The 16,809-nt window shown below is 27.2% G+C and overlaps 2 protein-coding genes across 2 annotated transcripts; both read right to left on the bottom strand.

Annotated features, from left to right (window-relative positions):
• Nucleotides 1-1,375: 1,375 nt before the first annotated feature.
• On the bottom strand, nucleotides 1,376-1,898 carry LOC127074025 (uncharacterized). Its single transcript, XM_051015286.1, has one exon. It carries the CDS (start codon nucleotides 1,836-1,838, stop codon nucleotides 1,542-1,544), a length of 297 nt encoding a protein of 98 aa, XP_050871243.1. The 5' UTR covers nucleotides 1,839-1,898; the 3' UTR covers nucleotides 1,376-1,541.
• Nucleotides 1,899-7,428: 5,530 nt separating this feature from the next.
• LOC127074043 (uncharacterized) lies at nucleotides 7,429-7,970 on the bottom strand. Its single transcript, XM_051015307.1, has one exon. It carries the CDS (start codon nucleotides 7,904-7,906, stop codon nucleotides 7,610-7,612), a length of 297 nt encoding a protein of 98 aa, XP_050871264.1. The 5' UTR covers nucleotides 7,907-7,970; the 3' UTR covers nucleotides 7,429-7,609.
• Nucleotides 7,971-16,809: the final 8,839 nt, after the last annotated feature.

Here is a 16,809-nt window from a genome sequence, read left to right on the forward strand (position 1 = left end):
CCAGATTATCTATCTAACATACTTAGATATTCAAAACTCGTGACTGAATCTACTAACATTTCTACCACAAGCATTGGGTACTCATCTTTAGGTGTAACATTATTCAGATCTCTAAAATTTATACATACTTTAAGAGTTCCATTTTTCTTTATAATAAACACAATATTTACTAATCATTCGACATGCCTAACTGTTCTAATGAACTTACTCCTGAGCAGCCTTTCATTTACTAGGCAATTTGTGATTCGACTAATGAATTTGAAAGGTAGACATTTTTGTCTTATATTCGCATAATGAGGGTTGCTTGCATAACAAATTTAGCTTGATTTTGACCTCTAATACACTTTTAACTTTGGTTCCCATACTCAATTTTTCTTGGCTTTAAATCCTTTCTTTTTGGATTTGAACTCATTAAATCTATTACATTCAAATGATGATAAATTATGATCATTGCGCAACTACCTAACAATATTCATTCATGCAAAAAATCGAGGGTTTTAGGTGTTACTTCGCACACAAGTAAGTGTGTTTACTATGAAATTTGATAAGCAATCGCTAGTTTCTCATTAAAGATTACAAGCAGGATCAATCAGATAATCCTATGACATACTGTTAAAAGTTTCTGAAGTTTTTTGTAGAAAAGGAAAGGATTTTGAATTGGTCAAAATCTTTGAGTAAAGATAATGCAAAAAAGGTAGATTTTTGGGAAATGTAAAGAATTTCGACAATACTAAAAGACAAACTTTGTAAAAGCAAATGTAAAAGTGACAATGAAATTAATAGAGGAATGATGGAAGATTTGTAAAGAAGATAAATTGAAGCAAAAGAGATTGCATTTGAAAGAAATGGTGTTTAAGAAATCATATATTTTGCTCAGTGAAACTCATTTCTCGCTATGTTAGATACTTTGAGTTTTTTAAATTTTGTAGGGAATTCAATATAACACCCTGAATCCTAACACTAAAACTCATATTTATACTAAACGTATAATAGCTTCTTGTAACATCGAAATGTTTGAGTAAAATCCTTTTTCAAATAAAGTCTAAGTCTCAATCCTTATCTTACACATGTGACTTTAACTTCCTCAATTGACAAGTACATGCCAAAAATGCTTTTTCTTAGACTTCCAACATTTCAAAAATCCCAACTAACAAAATGAATTAGTATATGAAGTTAATGGTTATAAATATGTAATTAGACACTTATCATACACCTCCAACACGTCTCCTATCTTGTCTTTAAAGATCGTATTCATTATTCTCATGTACGTTACCTCTTGAGACTGAAGGCCATCACTTTGTAGTAGAAGTTCTCTACTTCCATCATTTTGGCCATGTAACATAAAAATCAGAAAAAATATGTAGAGATTTCACGCTAAAAGAAAATACTAATAGCAACCATTAAAACATATGGAGATTTATTATAGGGACACTAGTGCCTTTATTTTAAACCTCCTATACATCAATATACATCAATTGAAACTATATATAGCTTCAATTGAAACTATATTTAAGATAACATATACATATAATATAATACAACTAAAACTTATAGTTCTTGGTGGATGCATCAGAGTTACCCTCAGTATACCCTCCATTGCCATTACCATGGAAAGTACCACTGTTATTTACGGTGCGACCTCCAACATTGTTGGTGGTGCGGTACTTCTTTCGGTCCCCGGAATTGGCACCGCTGTTGATTCTGGCACCGGAGAAATCTTGGTTCCCGCCACCACTGTTGTTAAACGCGTTTGCAGTACCATGGTTTTCGTATTTTGATGCTTCGGCTTCTTCAGCCTCAAGCATTGCGAGGAGGTTTTTCATCACACGAGATGACATTCTTATAACTTTACTTAAATATTGCTATTAGAATTTTTGTATTTGGATGGTGTTAATGTTGCAACCAAAACCTTATTATATAGATGAAAGGATAGGAATATGATGCTTTTGCTTGTTGTTCACGCGTGAAACTCGTTTTTATACCTTGGAATCAAATTATATTTATGCATAATTACATGTCTTTGGATTATACCCAAGAGTTCTTCTCAACAGCATATTAGATTCCCAAACATGATCAAGATATAACAAGCATTATATAGGAGAATAAATATAAACATAATATAATAACTAAAACCGGCATAAAGTCATGATTACAAGTAATACATATATGTCATAATAGAGTGAAAATATAACTCGACTAAAAAAGAATTTGATATTTATTAGTATTTTTAGTAAATAATCACGAGTTTGGTTTATTGAGAGTTAGACTAAAAAAAATCTCAAGGACAATTTGCGCAAAGATGTGCAGAAAAAGGTGTTTGTAATTGAACCTTAAATGCTTGAACAATGACCAAAGGAATGTAAATTCTAACAACAATAAATTTTGGATAAAGATAATAAATAAAAAGCGTGACAAAAGTCATAAAAAAATAACAATGCTTTAATTTAAAATACTTGAAGAATTTAAAGAGTGGCATTTAATCATACAGTATCTCACAAATTGTTTCTCTATGCAACTTGGGTATTTTAGTTTTATAGAGAACATATGAAATTTGTGACCTTGATCCCAATAATGAGATCAGTTATATATAATAATACAATAGTAACCATCGACAACAACTATTTCCACAAGATTTGATATGTATCCCATGACGTGGGTTTCAACGCTCTAACTTGCTTCCACATTAAAACTATTGAAAATCACTTACTATGTTGATAACTGCTCTTAAACCTCTTAACTGCCTCTATTGAGAGTCTTTGGTCGACTCCTATAATAATTTTGAGATATATTCATAACCGCATCCTATTGACTTAATAATATCCCAAGTTTCCAACATCTGGTGGATGTTTTGAACTCGACCCTTGTCGAAGAGCTGGTTCACCTATTCCTTTTTTAGATTGTGAACATGTTTCGAAGAGAGACTGATCTTGATCTTATGGATATATTCTTGAGACTCTTACAAACCATGCTACACGGGCTATGCCCCATATCATATGACAAAGAGGTATAACCATCTTTAGTCGACGTGGTGGATATGTTAAAGTTATACTTGGGGCTCTTGACAATTAACATTTTCAGACGTGGTTATTAACATTCTTTGTTAAATTCCTTCAACTAAAATTTGCATGCTAATAGATGCTCCAAAAAATGCCACTTTCGATCATATTATCAGATGGAGCAAAAGGTGGGGTTTTCACTAACTTCTCGATATATATAAAAAAAAAATAATCAAGCGAAAGTGACAAATAAAATTTTGGATTTAAATATGTTTGTGGTCCTCATAAATATTTCAAATTTTGTTTTTAATCTTTTAAAATATTTGTTTCAGAGAATAGTCCTTTCAAAATTTTGCATCTCCACCATCATGCCGTGAGAAATAAAAGAGGGCATGTCAAAGAAAAGGCAGTGAGTTCACATCAGAGGTTGCACGCGAAGTGGCTGAAAAGATTGTAAGTTGATACTTTTTTCAACAATATTTATTTTTGTTAAATCAATTTGGTAAATATGAAATTTTATATATGTTGTAGAATTTACTGGTTGATTAATCTAAAGTTGGCCTCTTCGTTCCAAAAGATCGTCATGATATCTTGGTAGAAGAGATTGGAATCGAGAAGCATCATGGACGTGTCTGTGATCTTGGAAGAGACATTGACTTCAAGTCACATTTTGGACCATCTAAATCATATAGGCAAGTAAATAGTAGGAGAAAGATTGAAGAGATAGTTGTTGTATAAGTGAGGGAGGTAACAGAGATGTGAATTCAAGAGGAGAGGGGGAATTTGTTGCAGTAGGTGCGGGAGACTGTTTAGAAGGAGCAAGAGGAGCGAAAGAGGTTGGTCGAGGAGAAGCGAAATAAGTCAAATGAGGAAGAGCTTGAGATGGTGTATGAGAAGTGTATCCGCGATGTGTTTGAGGTATAAGTATAGTAAAAAAAATGGGTTGTATGTTGTTGTTTTTATTGTTTGTGAATTTTAATATTTGTATTGTATTCCTGTTATTTTTATGATACAAAAATTGAATTCATTGGGTTTACTTAACTAATCAATTTCAAATGCCTAGTTGTGCAATCATGATAAAGTTATGGGTGGTACAAGCACGAAAGAAAGTTTTTTTGTCCACCAGGTGTTAGCAGGGATTTTCGACAAAGAAAAATACCTCAGCAAACAGGTCAAAGTTCGGGACATGTTGACTTTTGATGACGTGTACACAGTTTGGAGTCCCAAGTGAAAAGAAATTGGGACTTAGTATTTTTTGGTAATATTGTAGAAACATTTCAACAACGAAGTTCTCGACATCACCAAGTGCATCGAAGAAGCAGTTATTTAGGTGCACATAGAGAGAATGTAAGGCGAAATGCATGCAGGCTTCTACGTGGTGAAAGCTGAAAATGTGAACGTTGAAAGCAATTATTTCTTACTAGTGTATATAGCAGACTCATTTGTAAAATTTGAGGTGTTCATTTCATCATAAAATCTCACTTACACTCGAAGCACCAGCGCTAAGAGAAAATAGTTTTCATTGAGAGAATGTATGAACCATAAAACACTAATCTTTACTTTAATCCAAAAGTCTTTCAATTCAGTTTACTTTTCTGTTGCTTTCATCCATACACAATTTTAGTGCTTTCGTTTTACTTTGGTTTTAATTAATATTTCGCTATATCTCTATCGAGATTACACATTTACGCTTTTCTGATGACATCTTTTTCAAACTCTCTTAAAAAATCATTATCTGATTTAGAAATTTCTTTAAATGATTTTTTCATATCATTTTCAAAAAAATTTAAACCTTCTAAAAATGCATAAATTGATTTTTGCATATCTGTATTTTGAATGAGTGAGTGTTGTTGAAGCTGTGAAACTATTGTATTGTTGCAAATGTGGAGAGATAGTTGTACTTTGATGGTGATAGTTGTATGAAGAGTATGGGTGTAGCCATAGTTAAAACCTAAATTGGTGATGTGGTTGGAAGAATGGTGGTGGAATAAAATGGATAAGTGTAGGGGGAATAAGTTTGTATGATAAGTATAATCCATTAGAGGATATGAATGCATGAATGAAAGAACCAATTGATAGAGAGCTTAAACCTAAGTTGCTAGAAAATAAAAGAAAAACAAACTAAATAAAATAAAAGAGACTAAATTTAAATACATCATAGTCATCCATCCATATGACACAATTCTAAAAACTTAAAAACCTTCTTGAATATCGTACTAATTAATATATATTAGAATGCTAATTAAAATATCTAATCAATAATTAATAAATTTTCTCTATCAATGTGTGATCAGCAACCTATTCTTACCTCAATCTTAATATAGCTAGATTAATTTGAAGTTTGTTCTCTACGTTTGATTGTTTTTGGTTCGTTTGGAATAAATATTTTATGCTGAAAGAGAAAATTTGTCATTTTTTTTATAAATTAGTTATAAAAATTTTAAAAAATAAATAACATAGGATTGAATTGTGAAATGATTATACGTAATCTTTAATTTTTTAAAATACCAAATAAATATTAAAATATTAATTTAGTTCTTAAAAATGCCCCATCCAAACAAGTTCAATCCAACTTGTAAGGGAAAGAATTAAGTGCTACTTGTTCAAATGAGGATGTGGTTTGATAATTTATTCTAAACACCAAACAAGTAGGATTCGTTTTGATGTGAAAAGTTTAGGAGAATATATCCATAATGAATAAGTTCATTCCTATCCGCATTTGTGCTGCATGGTAGATAAGTATTCCTACCCATTTTTAGTTAAAGCCAAGTTCCATGTTTTTTTTTTAATTTAAGTTTATATATATATATATATATATATATATATATATATATATATATATATATATATATATATATATATATATATGATACACATAGGGGGATAAAATTTTGTATAGGTCTCCTATAACAAATAATATAATTTACTATAACCTCATCTAATAAATACCCGATGTAATCCTTCTATCTCACTATGAATGATTCAGTTGACCATTTCTCATATATTAAGAAAAAAGAATAAATGAAAGAGAGAATGATATTTTTACTAAAGTGCATTTATTATGTATTGAGAATGAGGGTAAAATTGAAAAAATGTGTATTGAAAATTGAAATTGATTATTCATTTTAAGATGCTATTTTATTTTAAGATGCTATTTTATTTTAAGTGTGTCATATTTAAAAATTAAAATTAAAATCAATTTCCTTGGTTCTACAAAAACCTTTGGGATAAATTGACTAAGGGATAAATCTTGAGTGTGTCATATTTCTTTTATAATGACATCATTCTTTTTTATTTTACTCTTTATTTTTTATTTAAACCTAACTTATTTGCTACTGCTTAAACTTGCAAACATCATTCTCTGAGGTGAGTTGTAAGGCAGAAAAATATTTAAGGTTTTTTAATTAGTTAAGAAAATTTTCAAGGTTATATGTTGTTGTTGCTGCTAATGATGTTGTTGTTGTTATTATTTTTGTTGTTGTTGTTTTTGTTGTCGTTTTTGTTATTTTCCAACTTTGAACAAAATATTTTTCTCTCTCTTGGGATCCATCTCACAGAATGACGTTGTTGTTGATTCCACCTTTTGCAATTCATTTTTATATTTGGCAGAATTTCTCAATGTTGTCATCAATTAAAAATTCAATGATTAAATTCTTTTCTTGATCAATAATTTTAAGAAACGTATTCCAAATCATACTTGAAAATATGACAACCCAAAAGAAATGAGGTTTAAGAAATCATATATTTTGTTTAGTTAAAACTCATTTCTCGCTATGCTAGATACTTTGAATTTTTTTAGTTTTATAATAAATTCAATACAACATCCTGAATCCTAACACTAAAACTCATATTTATACTAAACGTATAATACTTGCTTGTAACGTCGAAATGTTTGATTAAAATCCCTTTTCAAAAAACTTGTAAGTCTCAATCCCTTACACATGTGACTTTAACTTGTCTTTAAAGATCATATTCATTATTCTCATGTAGGTTACCTCTGCATTCATGAGACCGAAGGCCATCACTTTGTAGTAGAAGTTCTCTACTTCTATCATGAATGATGTTTTGTTACAATCATTTGGGTCCATGTTATAGGGTTGTAACTTAAATAAGCATTTGTAAACGATAAGAGTTAGAGTTCCATAAAGTTATCCACCAATTTGTTTATGTTTGATACGGTTGAATCTGAGGAAGTTGATAAATGGTTTTATCAAATAGATCATATTATATTAGACCATTATTTGAAAATCTAAAACAACACCTGATTGCAGCCCACCAAAGTTACTAATTATTTTTTAAATCGTCAAAGTTAGGGAAAATGGATTGTGTGTACGTTTAGCTTATAAAAAACATTTTTGAAAAAAATACTTTCCACGGATCCATTTTGGCGATGTAACATAAAAATCCGAAGAAATATGTAGAGATTTCAGGCTAAAAGAAAATACTAATAGCAACCATTAAAACATATGGAGATTTATTATAGGGACACTAGTGCCTTTATTTTAAACCTCCTATACATCAACATACATCAATTGAAACTATATATAGCTTCAATTTCATTATTACTTGCATATAGCATATTTAAGATCACATATACATATAATATAATACAACTAAAACTTATAGTTCTTGGTGGATGCATCAGAGTTACCCTCAGTATACCCTCCATTGCCATTACCATGGAAAGTACCACTGTTATTTACGGTGCGACCTCCAACATTGTTGGTGGTGCGGTACTTCTTTCGGTCCCCGGAATTGGCACCGCTGTTGATTCTGGCACCGGAGAAATCTTGGTTCCCGCCACCACGGTTGTTAAACGCGTTTGCAGTACCATAGTTTTCGTATTTTGGTGCTTCGGCTTCTTCAGCCTCAAGCATTGCGAGGAGGTTTTTCATCACTCGAGATGACATTCTTATAACTTTACTTAAATATTGCTATTAGAATTTTTGTATTTGGATGGTGTTAATGTTGCAACCAAAACCTTATTATATAGATGGAAGGATAGGAATATGATGCTTTTGCTTGTTGTTCACGCGTGAAACTCGTTTTTATACCTTCGAATAATAAATATTAAACTCATAAGAGGTAACCAACTTTGATTAAAAGCATCACACGCTAAATGTTTATTCTTATCCACAATCTTTTCTTAGATAAAGATTATTCCTATAGGCATTTGTTTTAATAGATAAGATTCATTCGTCTCAGCATCTGTGTTTCAACACTAAGTCTTGGAATATATATAGCAAGTGTTGTAACCGCAACAACTTCCATCCAAAATTGTGTCCCTGTTCCTATTCTTCTTTGAGTGTTTGAATGATGAATTTTGAAAGATAGATTCTATATTAATTGGGACATATGGTTGGTTATGTACCTCGAGACTCTAGATTTTGACGGGAAATAATTTCTGAATGAGAAAACTAAAAATTTATGAGAAGTTGAAATAAATAAATACAATGTTGTTTGAAGGGACTTATAAGTTTCGACACAATTATGAAAGTGTGTGTGACTCCTAGTTACCAAGTCGGTTTAACATAATCCTCTCATCTGGATTGACTTTTATTTCCCTTTTCGTGAGGTAGTACACCAAAAACACTTTTAAGACTAATTGTTAATAATTTGAGAAAATGAAGCTTTTACGATTGTTTTGAGAAATATTTAATAAACTAAAACAATAACAAAATAAGTTAGGTTTAATAGTGATAGAAAGGTATTGCGGTTAGAACTTTACCATTGGAACCACATGCATACCGATCAACAATTATACATTACTACGAAAAACACCTATCACAACGGTTGAAAAAGAGATACCACCACGTTGGGCCAACCGTTGTGAGGTAAGCTGTGATTGTATGAATGACGCTTTCCACCACGGTTGGGTGACCGTGATTATAAGTCAAGTAGCGCGCTACCTACCATAATGGTTACTTTAAATAACCATTGTTGTATGTCTCAACCTATCACAACGATTACTTTAAACAATCGTTATTGTATATCTTTTAATAAAAAAATGCAGAAGTAGAACAACGACAACAACAACAAGAACAACAAGAACAAAAAAAACAAGAACTACAACAAGAACAACAAGAATAAGAACAAGAACAAGAACAAGAACAACAATAACAACAACAACACTAACAACAACAACAATAACAAGAATAACAATAAGAACAACAACAAGAACAAAAAAAATAACAAGAACAACAACGATGACAAGAATAAGAACAAGAACAACAACAATAACAATTAAAATTTCTAACTTGAATCCATGTTTTCCTTGTTTGATTCAAGTTGGAGAATAGATGATGGAGTTCTAAAATTTGTTAATAAAAGAAATCATGTTTATTGTGCTTCATCATCTGATGATGTTATGATTAGCCTTCGTTTAGCATTACGAGTTTTTATTTTTATTTTCTTGTATGGTTTACCATTGATGTTGTCACCATCATTTTCTCTTCCATGTTCTTCTTCTTTTTCATCTTCTTCGTGATCTTCTTTATTTTGAATCATTGGTGGTGATATGGACCCTTATATGTAATAAGTATATTGTTAGTATTCATAAAGTTAGTAATATATTTATATGATTACAGTACAAATTTAATCACCTGTTTAATAGGTATTTTTAGAATTGGTTCTGGTAGAATAACAGTTGGTTCAAAAGTATGTGATACTGTGTAGATTTGCGACCCTTCTTTTAAGTTTCTTGCAGATAACTTTATTTCAAAAATAAGAGTACCATGACAAAGATTATGTAGTATTGATGGTGTAGGCGTGTTAGCTTGCTGTTACAAGAGCATTTGAGCCGTTGTATTTAGTAACTTTTGTACCTCTTGATCAAACAATGTTAAAGTCGTTTTAGTGGCTTCATCGGACATTTTTAGCATTATCTTGAACATTTGATTACATGTTTTTTATATTATATTATTAATAATATTTTTGATAAGATGGTTTGTAATTGAAAATGTCTAACCTTGGTTTTGGATGCTTTAAAGTGTATCATCAATTTCATTTATAGTTGCTAAAACTGTGAAGAAAACCTCATATATTTAAAAGTTTAGAAAAATTGGTAATTAAAATAACTTTAGAATTTTATTTTCAAAAGAGTATTTAAATAAAATTTATAGTGTATCTGACTCCCATGTCATAGTTCTATTTTGGGTCATCCTCAATTGAGGTGACATATTTGAAAACCCTGTGATTGAAATCTCCTTTATTTCTAGTTGGTCATTTGATTGACCGTATAATTTATACAAAATAAAAAGAGATATTGAATGACTAACTTTAAATTTTAGTTATTTAAAATGATAATTCAAAAATAATAGCATTTAACGAATAAAGTACAATTGATTGGTACATTACTTTTTTAGGCGTTAAAATTTTGGATTTTCTAGATTGATGTAAATCCGGGTAGTTGAAGTTGAGTTGATCGAGTATTCATCTATGAAATCAAAATGATAATTTATTTGTGAAAATGACGATCCTTTGAGTGAATAAAATATCTATAACGTTTAAATATATAGTTACCTCTAAACATCTTTACTGTTGTAGAGGTAATTGCAACAATAGTGATATTTTGTGGTTGAGTTGTCATCAAATTTTCAAATTCAATAGCTATTTTTTTCCATAACCTGACCTTAACAATTTTATACCTATGAATAAAGTAGGATTAGAATGTTAATATTAATTTTAATTTAATATACTTAATTTATATATGAATATATGAATAAGCAAATACGCGTAGTTGAAATCTTAATCTTGTAGTCTCAATTCAAGTATGATAATTTTTGTAGGTTTTCCTTGTACATAAATGTATTCTTCATGTCCAAGAGCATGAAACACTCCAACTATGTCTCCAATTATGTCTGAAAAGAAACATAAATATAATTATATAGTGTAATTTATATTATTATAGGGTAACTTGTGTATAACACTACCAGAGAAAATATTTTGAAGTTGTTTCTATGGTAACAAATTCAAAATAATGGTGTAAAATTGTAGAGTCTGAATCTTGAATATTTGTTACTGTTCGAAAAAATCCATGCATTTTTTAAGCCTTTGACTGGTTTGTATATTTCATTTGCCAGAACTATTTATATATATTTTTGGTATATAACTTTCTCTCTTGTATCAATTCTCTCTTGTATATAAACTGTGGTATAAGATATTTGTTCTTTTTGTTGTATGTAAAGGAGTTCCGTGAAGAAAAAACATATAACAATAAAATATTAAAATCAATAATTTTATAAAGAAAAAATAATAATGTTAAATATTTAGAATATAAAATTATATTTTGTTAACAACAAATAAAATATTTGGGATAAAGAGTTAATATCTTCATATCTAACAAAATCATTTCTATGAATGTTTGTTATTTGTTTCCTAAATTATAATGTTCTATAATATTATTATTATATTCACTAAAATATGTGACTCTACTTCATCCATAGATCAGTTTTCTTTCCTGATCTAAAATATATATATTATATTTATTAGTATTTCATGAGTTTTACTTTTTTTAAATGATATAAATGTTTATAATAATACTAATAGTCGTCTTTATTAAAGTATTTATAAATATAAGTATTTTATATGTGTAACATTTCATTATGTGCTATTAATATTTGGGATAAGATATTATATGTATTAATTTTTTTAATGTTTAGAAATAAAATAATATATTTATTATTCATACAAATTTTTAAAATTTTAATAATAATGTTAATAATACACAATTTATTTATTTATTATATTCATTATATAATTTTTATAACATTTTTTAATCATGAAATTAATTTTTTTCAATATATAATGTAATTGTTTTATTATGACATTAATTTTTTCAATAATATATTCATTATTTATTATGACATTAATTTTTTCAAAAAATTTTAATGATAATATTAATGGTTAAAAGGAAATGTAGTGTAATTGTTTCATTATAATTTTAATTAAAGTTTGTATTACATTTTTATTGGTAATAAATATTTCAAATTAGTTTACAAATGAAATTGATAGTTTTCAAGTGTAATTATGAAATAAATAGTTGTACATTTTATGTGATTTTATTTTTTAGCAATAAAAAATAAAATGTAAGTTAAATTACAGATGGATACTCAAAAGTACAGTATAATGTAATAGAATTCAATTAGTTTTTCAATTTTCGGTAAGAATGTTAATAATACAAAATTTAAATATTTATTATAATCATTATTGCATTTAATTGGGAATAGTTTTAAATGTAATTTATTGTAAATATTTTGTCAACATTGATTTATTTTTATGATGACTTAATTTTTATAACATCATCTTAAAAATAGTTGACTCTCTTAAATACAATTTATTGTAAATATTTTATAAACATTCAATTTTTTTTAATAATGGCATTAAGTTTTATGTTTTGGATAACTTTTTAGATTGAATTATGACATAATGTCTTAAGAATAATTGTCTTTCTTTTATTATTAATGAGAAATAAACTTTATTTTTATAGAGAATAAAATTAAGTTTTTTTATTAAAGAATAAAATTTATATTTTGTGGATTCAAATTAATAAATATTAGTTAATAAACATTAGTTATGAATAATTTCTAGAGTAATATTTATTTTTATTGAATATTTATCTTAGTAATTTTTTTATTCCGTGTAATTTTATAAATATTAGAGATAATGATTAATATGTATCATACATTGTACATATTTCCTATGTCTCTAATTTTTAAAGATGTAAAATTTAATTCTCATAATAGTAATATAAAATATTTATTTTTTTATGGAATTGGATCCTCTCCAATTTTCTCTCTCATGCCCTCTCTCTAATTCTAAACCATTTGATTAATCCAATTGATAAAATGTAAGAAAGAGAAAAAATTATCATTTAAAGAAGAAAGAGAAATATATTTGTTTTAATTTTATTTTATTTTTTTATCTACTAAATAATTTAACTTAAGAAAACAAAAGACTATAAAAAAGACCACATTATCCATATAATTTGTTGCTAAAACATGTTTTTCTTTTTATTTTAATATTCTTTACTAAATAAATATTTTATACATTTTTATTTGATAGTAATTAAATGATTTAAAATATATGTAATTAATTTAATTAGTCAATTTTAACTACTTTTTATTTTAATGTATTATAAGAATTATATTTGAAATGCATATTTGTGGTTAAAGAATAAAATTAATGTCTATTTTTTATATTATCAACATAAAAATGAATAAAATAAATTATATATCAACTATTATTTTTCAAACTTTAAATTTTTAAAGATGTTTTATTTGAAAATGAGTCATTAGATAAATTGCTGAAGCATATAACTTTTACTTTGAATTTTATTTATCTTTCATGAATCATGATTATTTAGTTAACTTATCATTATATATTTTTTAGTTAAAAATGAGAATAGTTATAATATATTTACTATAATATATTATAAAAATCTACACAACACAAATGTTATGACTAAAGAATTAATTAAAATATTTTTTCTTAAAAAACATAATATTAAAACGAGACACCATAATCTTTTTATTGTATTTAAAATAGATTTTATTTTTTATGAAACTTTTAATTTTTTTATAGTGAAGATGATATAATTTATTGAAAATAATTTAATTACTATCAAATAAAAATGTATAAAAATAATTATTTAGTAAAGAATATTAAAATAAAAAGAAAAACGTGTTTTTAACAAGAAAGTATATGGGATGATGTGTTGTTTTTTATAACCTTTTGTTTTCTTTAAGTTAAATTATTTAGTAGATGAAAAAATAAAAGAAAATTAAAACGGATATATTTCTCTCTCTTCTTTAAATGATTTTTTTTTCTCTTTTTCTTGTATTTTATAAGTTGGATTAATCAAATGATTTAGAATTACACATGAGAGAGGGCATGAAAGAAAAAATTGGAGAGGATCCAATTCCCTTTTTTATTGAATATAATCTAATAGGCCTTTATTATCTATATTTATTATTTATAATTCAAATAAAATTAATTCTATTATTAAAAATAATAAATATAAATAATTATCAAGAATAAAATAATGTACAAAAATGATATCTTCTATTTATTTTCATATTGATTGTTTTCTATGTTATATTTTAAAAAAATTATACGAATATTTATAATAATATTAATGTATAAGTAAACACTATATTTTGGTATTTTTTTTGTTATGATCCTTGTGATGCTATTAATATTTGGGATAAATATATTATGTTTTATATTTTTAAAAAATTGACTAAAATAAAATAGTATATTTATTATTTATAAAAAAAATATATTGACCAAAAAATGTATAAAATTATATATTCCTATAATATTTGATAAGGAAAATTAAATAAATTATGATTATCATAACAACTAAAAATCATTATTCATAAATTAGCTGGTAGATAGTAAATTACACCATAGAAATACAATCAACAAATATAGAAATATAACAAATTTCAGTTGACATGGTAAAATAAATTGGTAAAATGAATGCTTAAACTTAGATAAAAAATAATTGAATTTATATACATGTCATTTTAAATTTGAGTGGTTCTGTGAGTGAGGTCTTAAAGAACTTCATTGTACATAATGTTTAAGACAATATGTTCACTTGGTTGATCGTCATCCCTTCGTGAGAATATCTAATCCACTTTTGGTAATTACCCTTTAGAAATACTTCGAATAAAGTAAAAAATAAAATCAAAAGGAAAATTGTTGATCATTCTATTTCATCTTTGTATTTTTAACATATTTGAAGAATTGTAATTATACATATATATATATATATATATATATATATATATATATATATATATATATATATATATATATATATATATATATGGATTTATCTAAAATTATAATCAACTATTGGAATTTACCAAAAGGGGAAATTAAAAAGTAATCAGATATATCCAAAATTGAATCTTGCAGGAACAACTTCACCCATACCAAATACTGCAATCTTGATCCCAAATATATCAAATACTGCAATCTTAATCTCAAATATATTTGTCAAAAACGGTAGGAAGGGGAAACTCGAATAGTAATTAAGGAAATTCAAAATTGAATTCTGCAAGGACAATAATCCAAAATCTATTTGTAAGTAATGGTAGGAAGGAAAAAATTGAATCAATAACGTATAAAGTAGAAAATTGAACTGTAATTGGAGAATTCCAAAATCTATGTGTAGGAAGAAGAAAATTGAGCTATAGAGAGAAGAAAATCTAATGGGAGAGCAGCCACACTTTCTGAGATATTTGCAAGAGAAGGAAAAATAATTTGTCATTTGTAATGTGGTATTGGAGAGGAAATGTGAAAAGGGTTTTTTTGGAAAAGATAGAGTCATAAAGTCATGATTACAAGTAATACATGACTTTATAATACTCACTCCGTTTTTTATTATAAGTCATTTTTGACTTTTCACACACGTATTAAGAAATGTAATAATTATGGTATAAAAAAGATAAATTATGAAGAATTTTACAAAATTATCCTTCATTAATGGTATTGGAAAGACAAATTAACATAATTGAAAGGAGAGAGAATAATAAATATTTAAGGGTATAATAGGAAAAATAACATTAATGATTCATTGCTATTATAAAACGACTTATATTGTGGTATAAAATATTTTTCCAAAGTGACCTATAATAAAAAACGGAGGTAGTAACTAAAACGGGCATAAAGTCATGATTACAAGAGATACATATATGTCATAATAGAGTGAAAATATAACTTGAATAAAAAATAATTTGGTATTTACTAGTGTTTTTAGTAAACAATCACGAGTTTGGTTCATTGAGAGATTAGACTAAAAAATCTCAAGGACAATTTGTGCAAAGATGTGCAGCAAAAAGTGTTTGTAATTGAACCTTAAATGCTTGAACAATGACCAAAGGAATGTAAATTCTAACAAGAATAAATTTTGAATAAATATAATAAACAAAAAGCGGGACAAAAGTCATTAAAAAATATCAACGCTTTAATTTAAAATATTTGAGGAATTTAAAAAATGGCGTTGAATCATACATTATCTCACAAATTGTTTATTTATGCGACTTTGGTATTTTAGTTCTATAGAGAACATATGAAATTTGTGACATTGATCCCAATAATGAGATCAATTATATATAATAATACAATAGTAACCATCAACAACCACAACTATTTCCACGGGAATTAACATGTATCACATGATGTGGGTTTCAACGCTCTAACTTGTTTCCACGCGTTCTTCCACATTAAAACTGTTGAAAACCACCTACTATGTTGATAACTGCTCTTGAACCTCTTAACTAACTCTATCGAGAGTCTTTGGTCGACTCCTATAATATTGTTAAGATATCTTCATGACCCCCATCCTATGGACTTAACAATATCCTAAGTTTTCAACATTTGGTGGATGTTTTGAACTCGACCCTTGTCGAAGAGCTGATTCACGTAATCCTTTTTGAGATTCTGAATATGTTTCAAAGAAAGACTGATCTTAATCTTATGGATTTTTTCTTGAGATTCTTCCAAACCATGCTACGTGGGTTATGCTCCAGATCATCTGACAAAGAGGTCTAACCATCTTTAGTCAACGTGGTTGATATGTTAAAGTTATACTTGGGGCTCTTGACTTTTAGCACTTCCAGACGTGTTTGTTAAGTTCCTTCAGCTAAAAACATGTATCTCAAGTTTCTTTGCTACAGTTCAAAAAACCTTTCTCATCAGTCGCAGATATTTCTGATGGTAAAAAACCCACCTTCATAGTTAAATTGCAACAGTTCTAAGTAACGCTAATTTTATTGTTTTGTTTTGAATGTAAAATGTGACA

Source organism: Lathyrus oleraceus, chromosome 1 (genome assembly GCF_024323335.1).
Source record: "Lathyrus oleraceus cultivar Zhongwan6 chromosome 1, CAAS_Psat_ZW6_1.0, whole genome shotgun sequence".
Classification (NCBI taxonomy): domain Eukaryota; kingdom Viridiplantae; phylum Streptophyta; class Magnoliopsida; order Fabales; family Fabaceae; genus Lathyrus; species Lathyrus oleraceus.

Bases quoted from the DNA above. Each gene is read 5' to 3' on its own strand.
- LOC127074025 (XM_051015286.1), bottom strand. From the start codon at position 1,838: ATGTCATCTCGTGTGATGAAAAACCTCCTCGCAATGCTTGAGGCTGAA.
- LOC127074043 (XM_051015307.1), bottom strand. From the start codon at position 7,906: ATGTCATCTCGAGTGATGAAAAACCTCCTCGCAATGCTTGAGGCTGAA.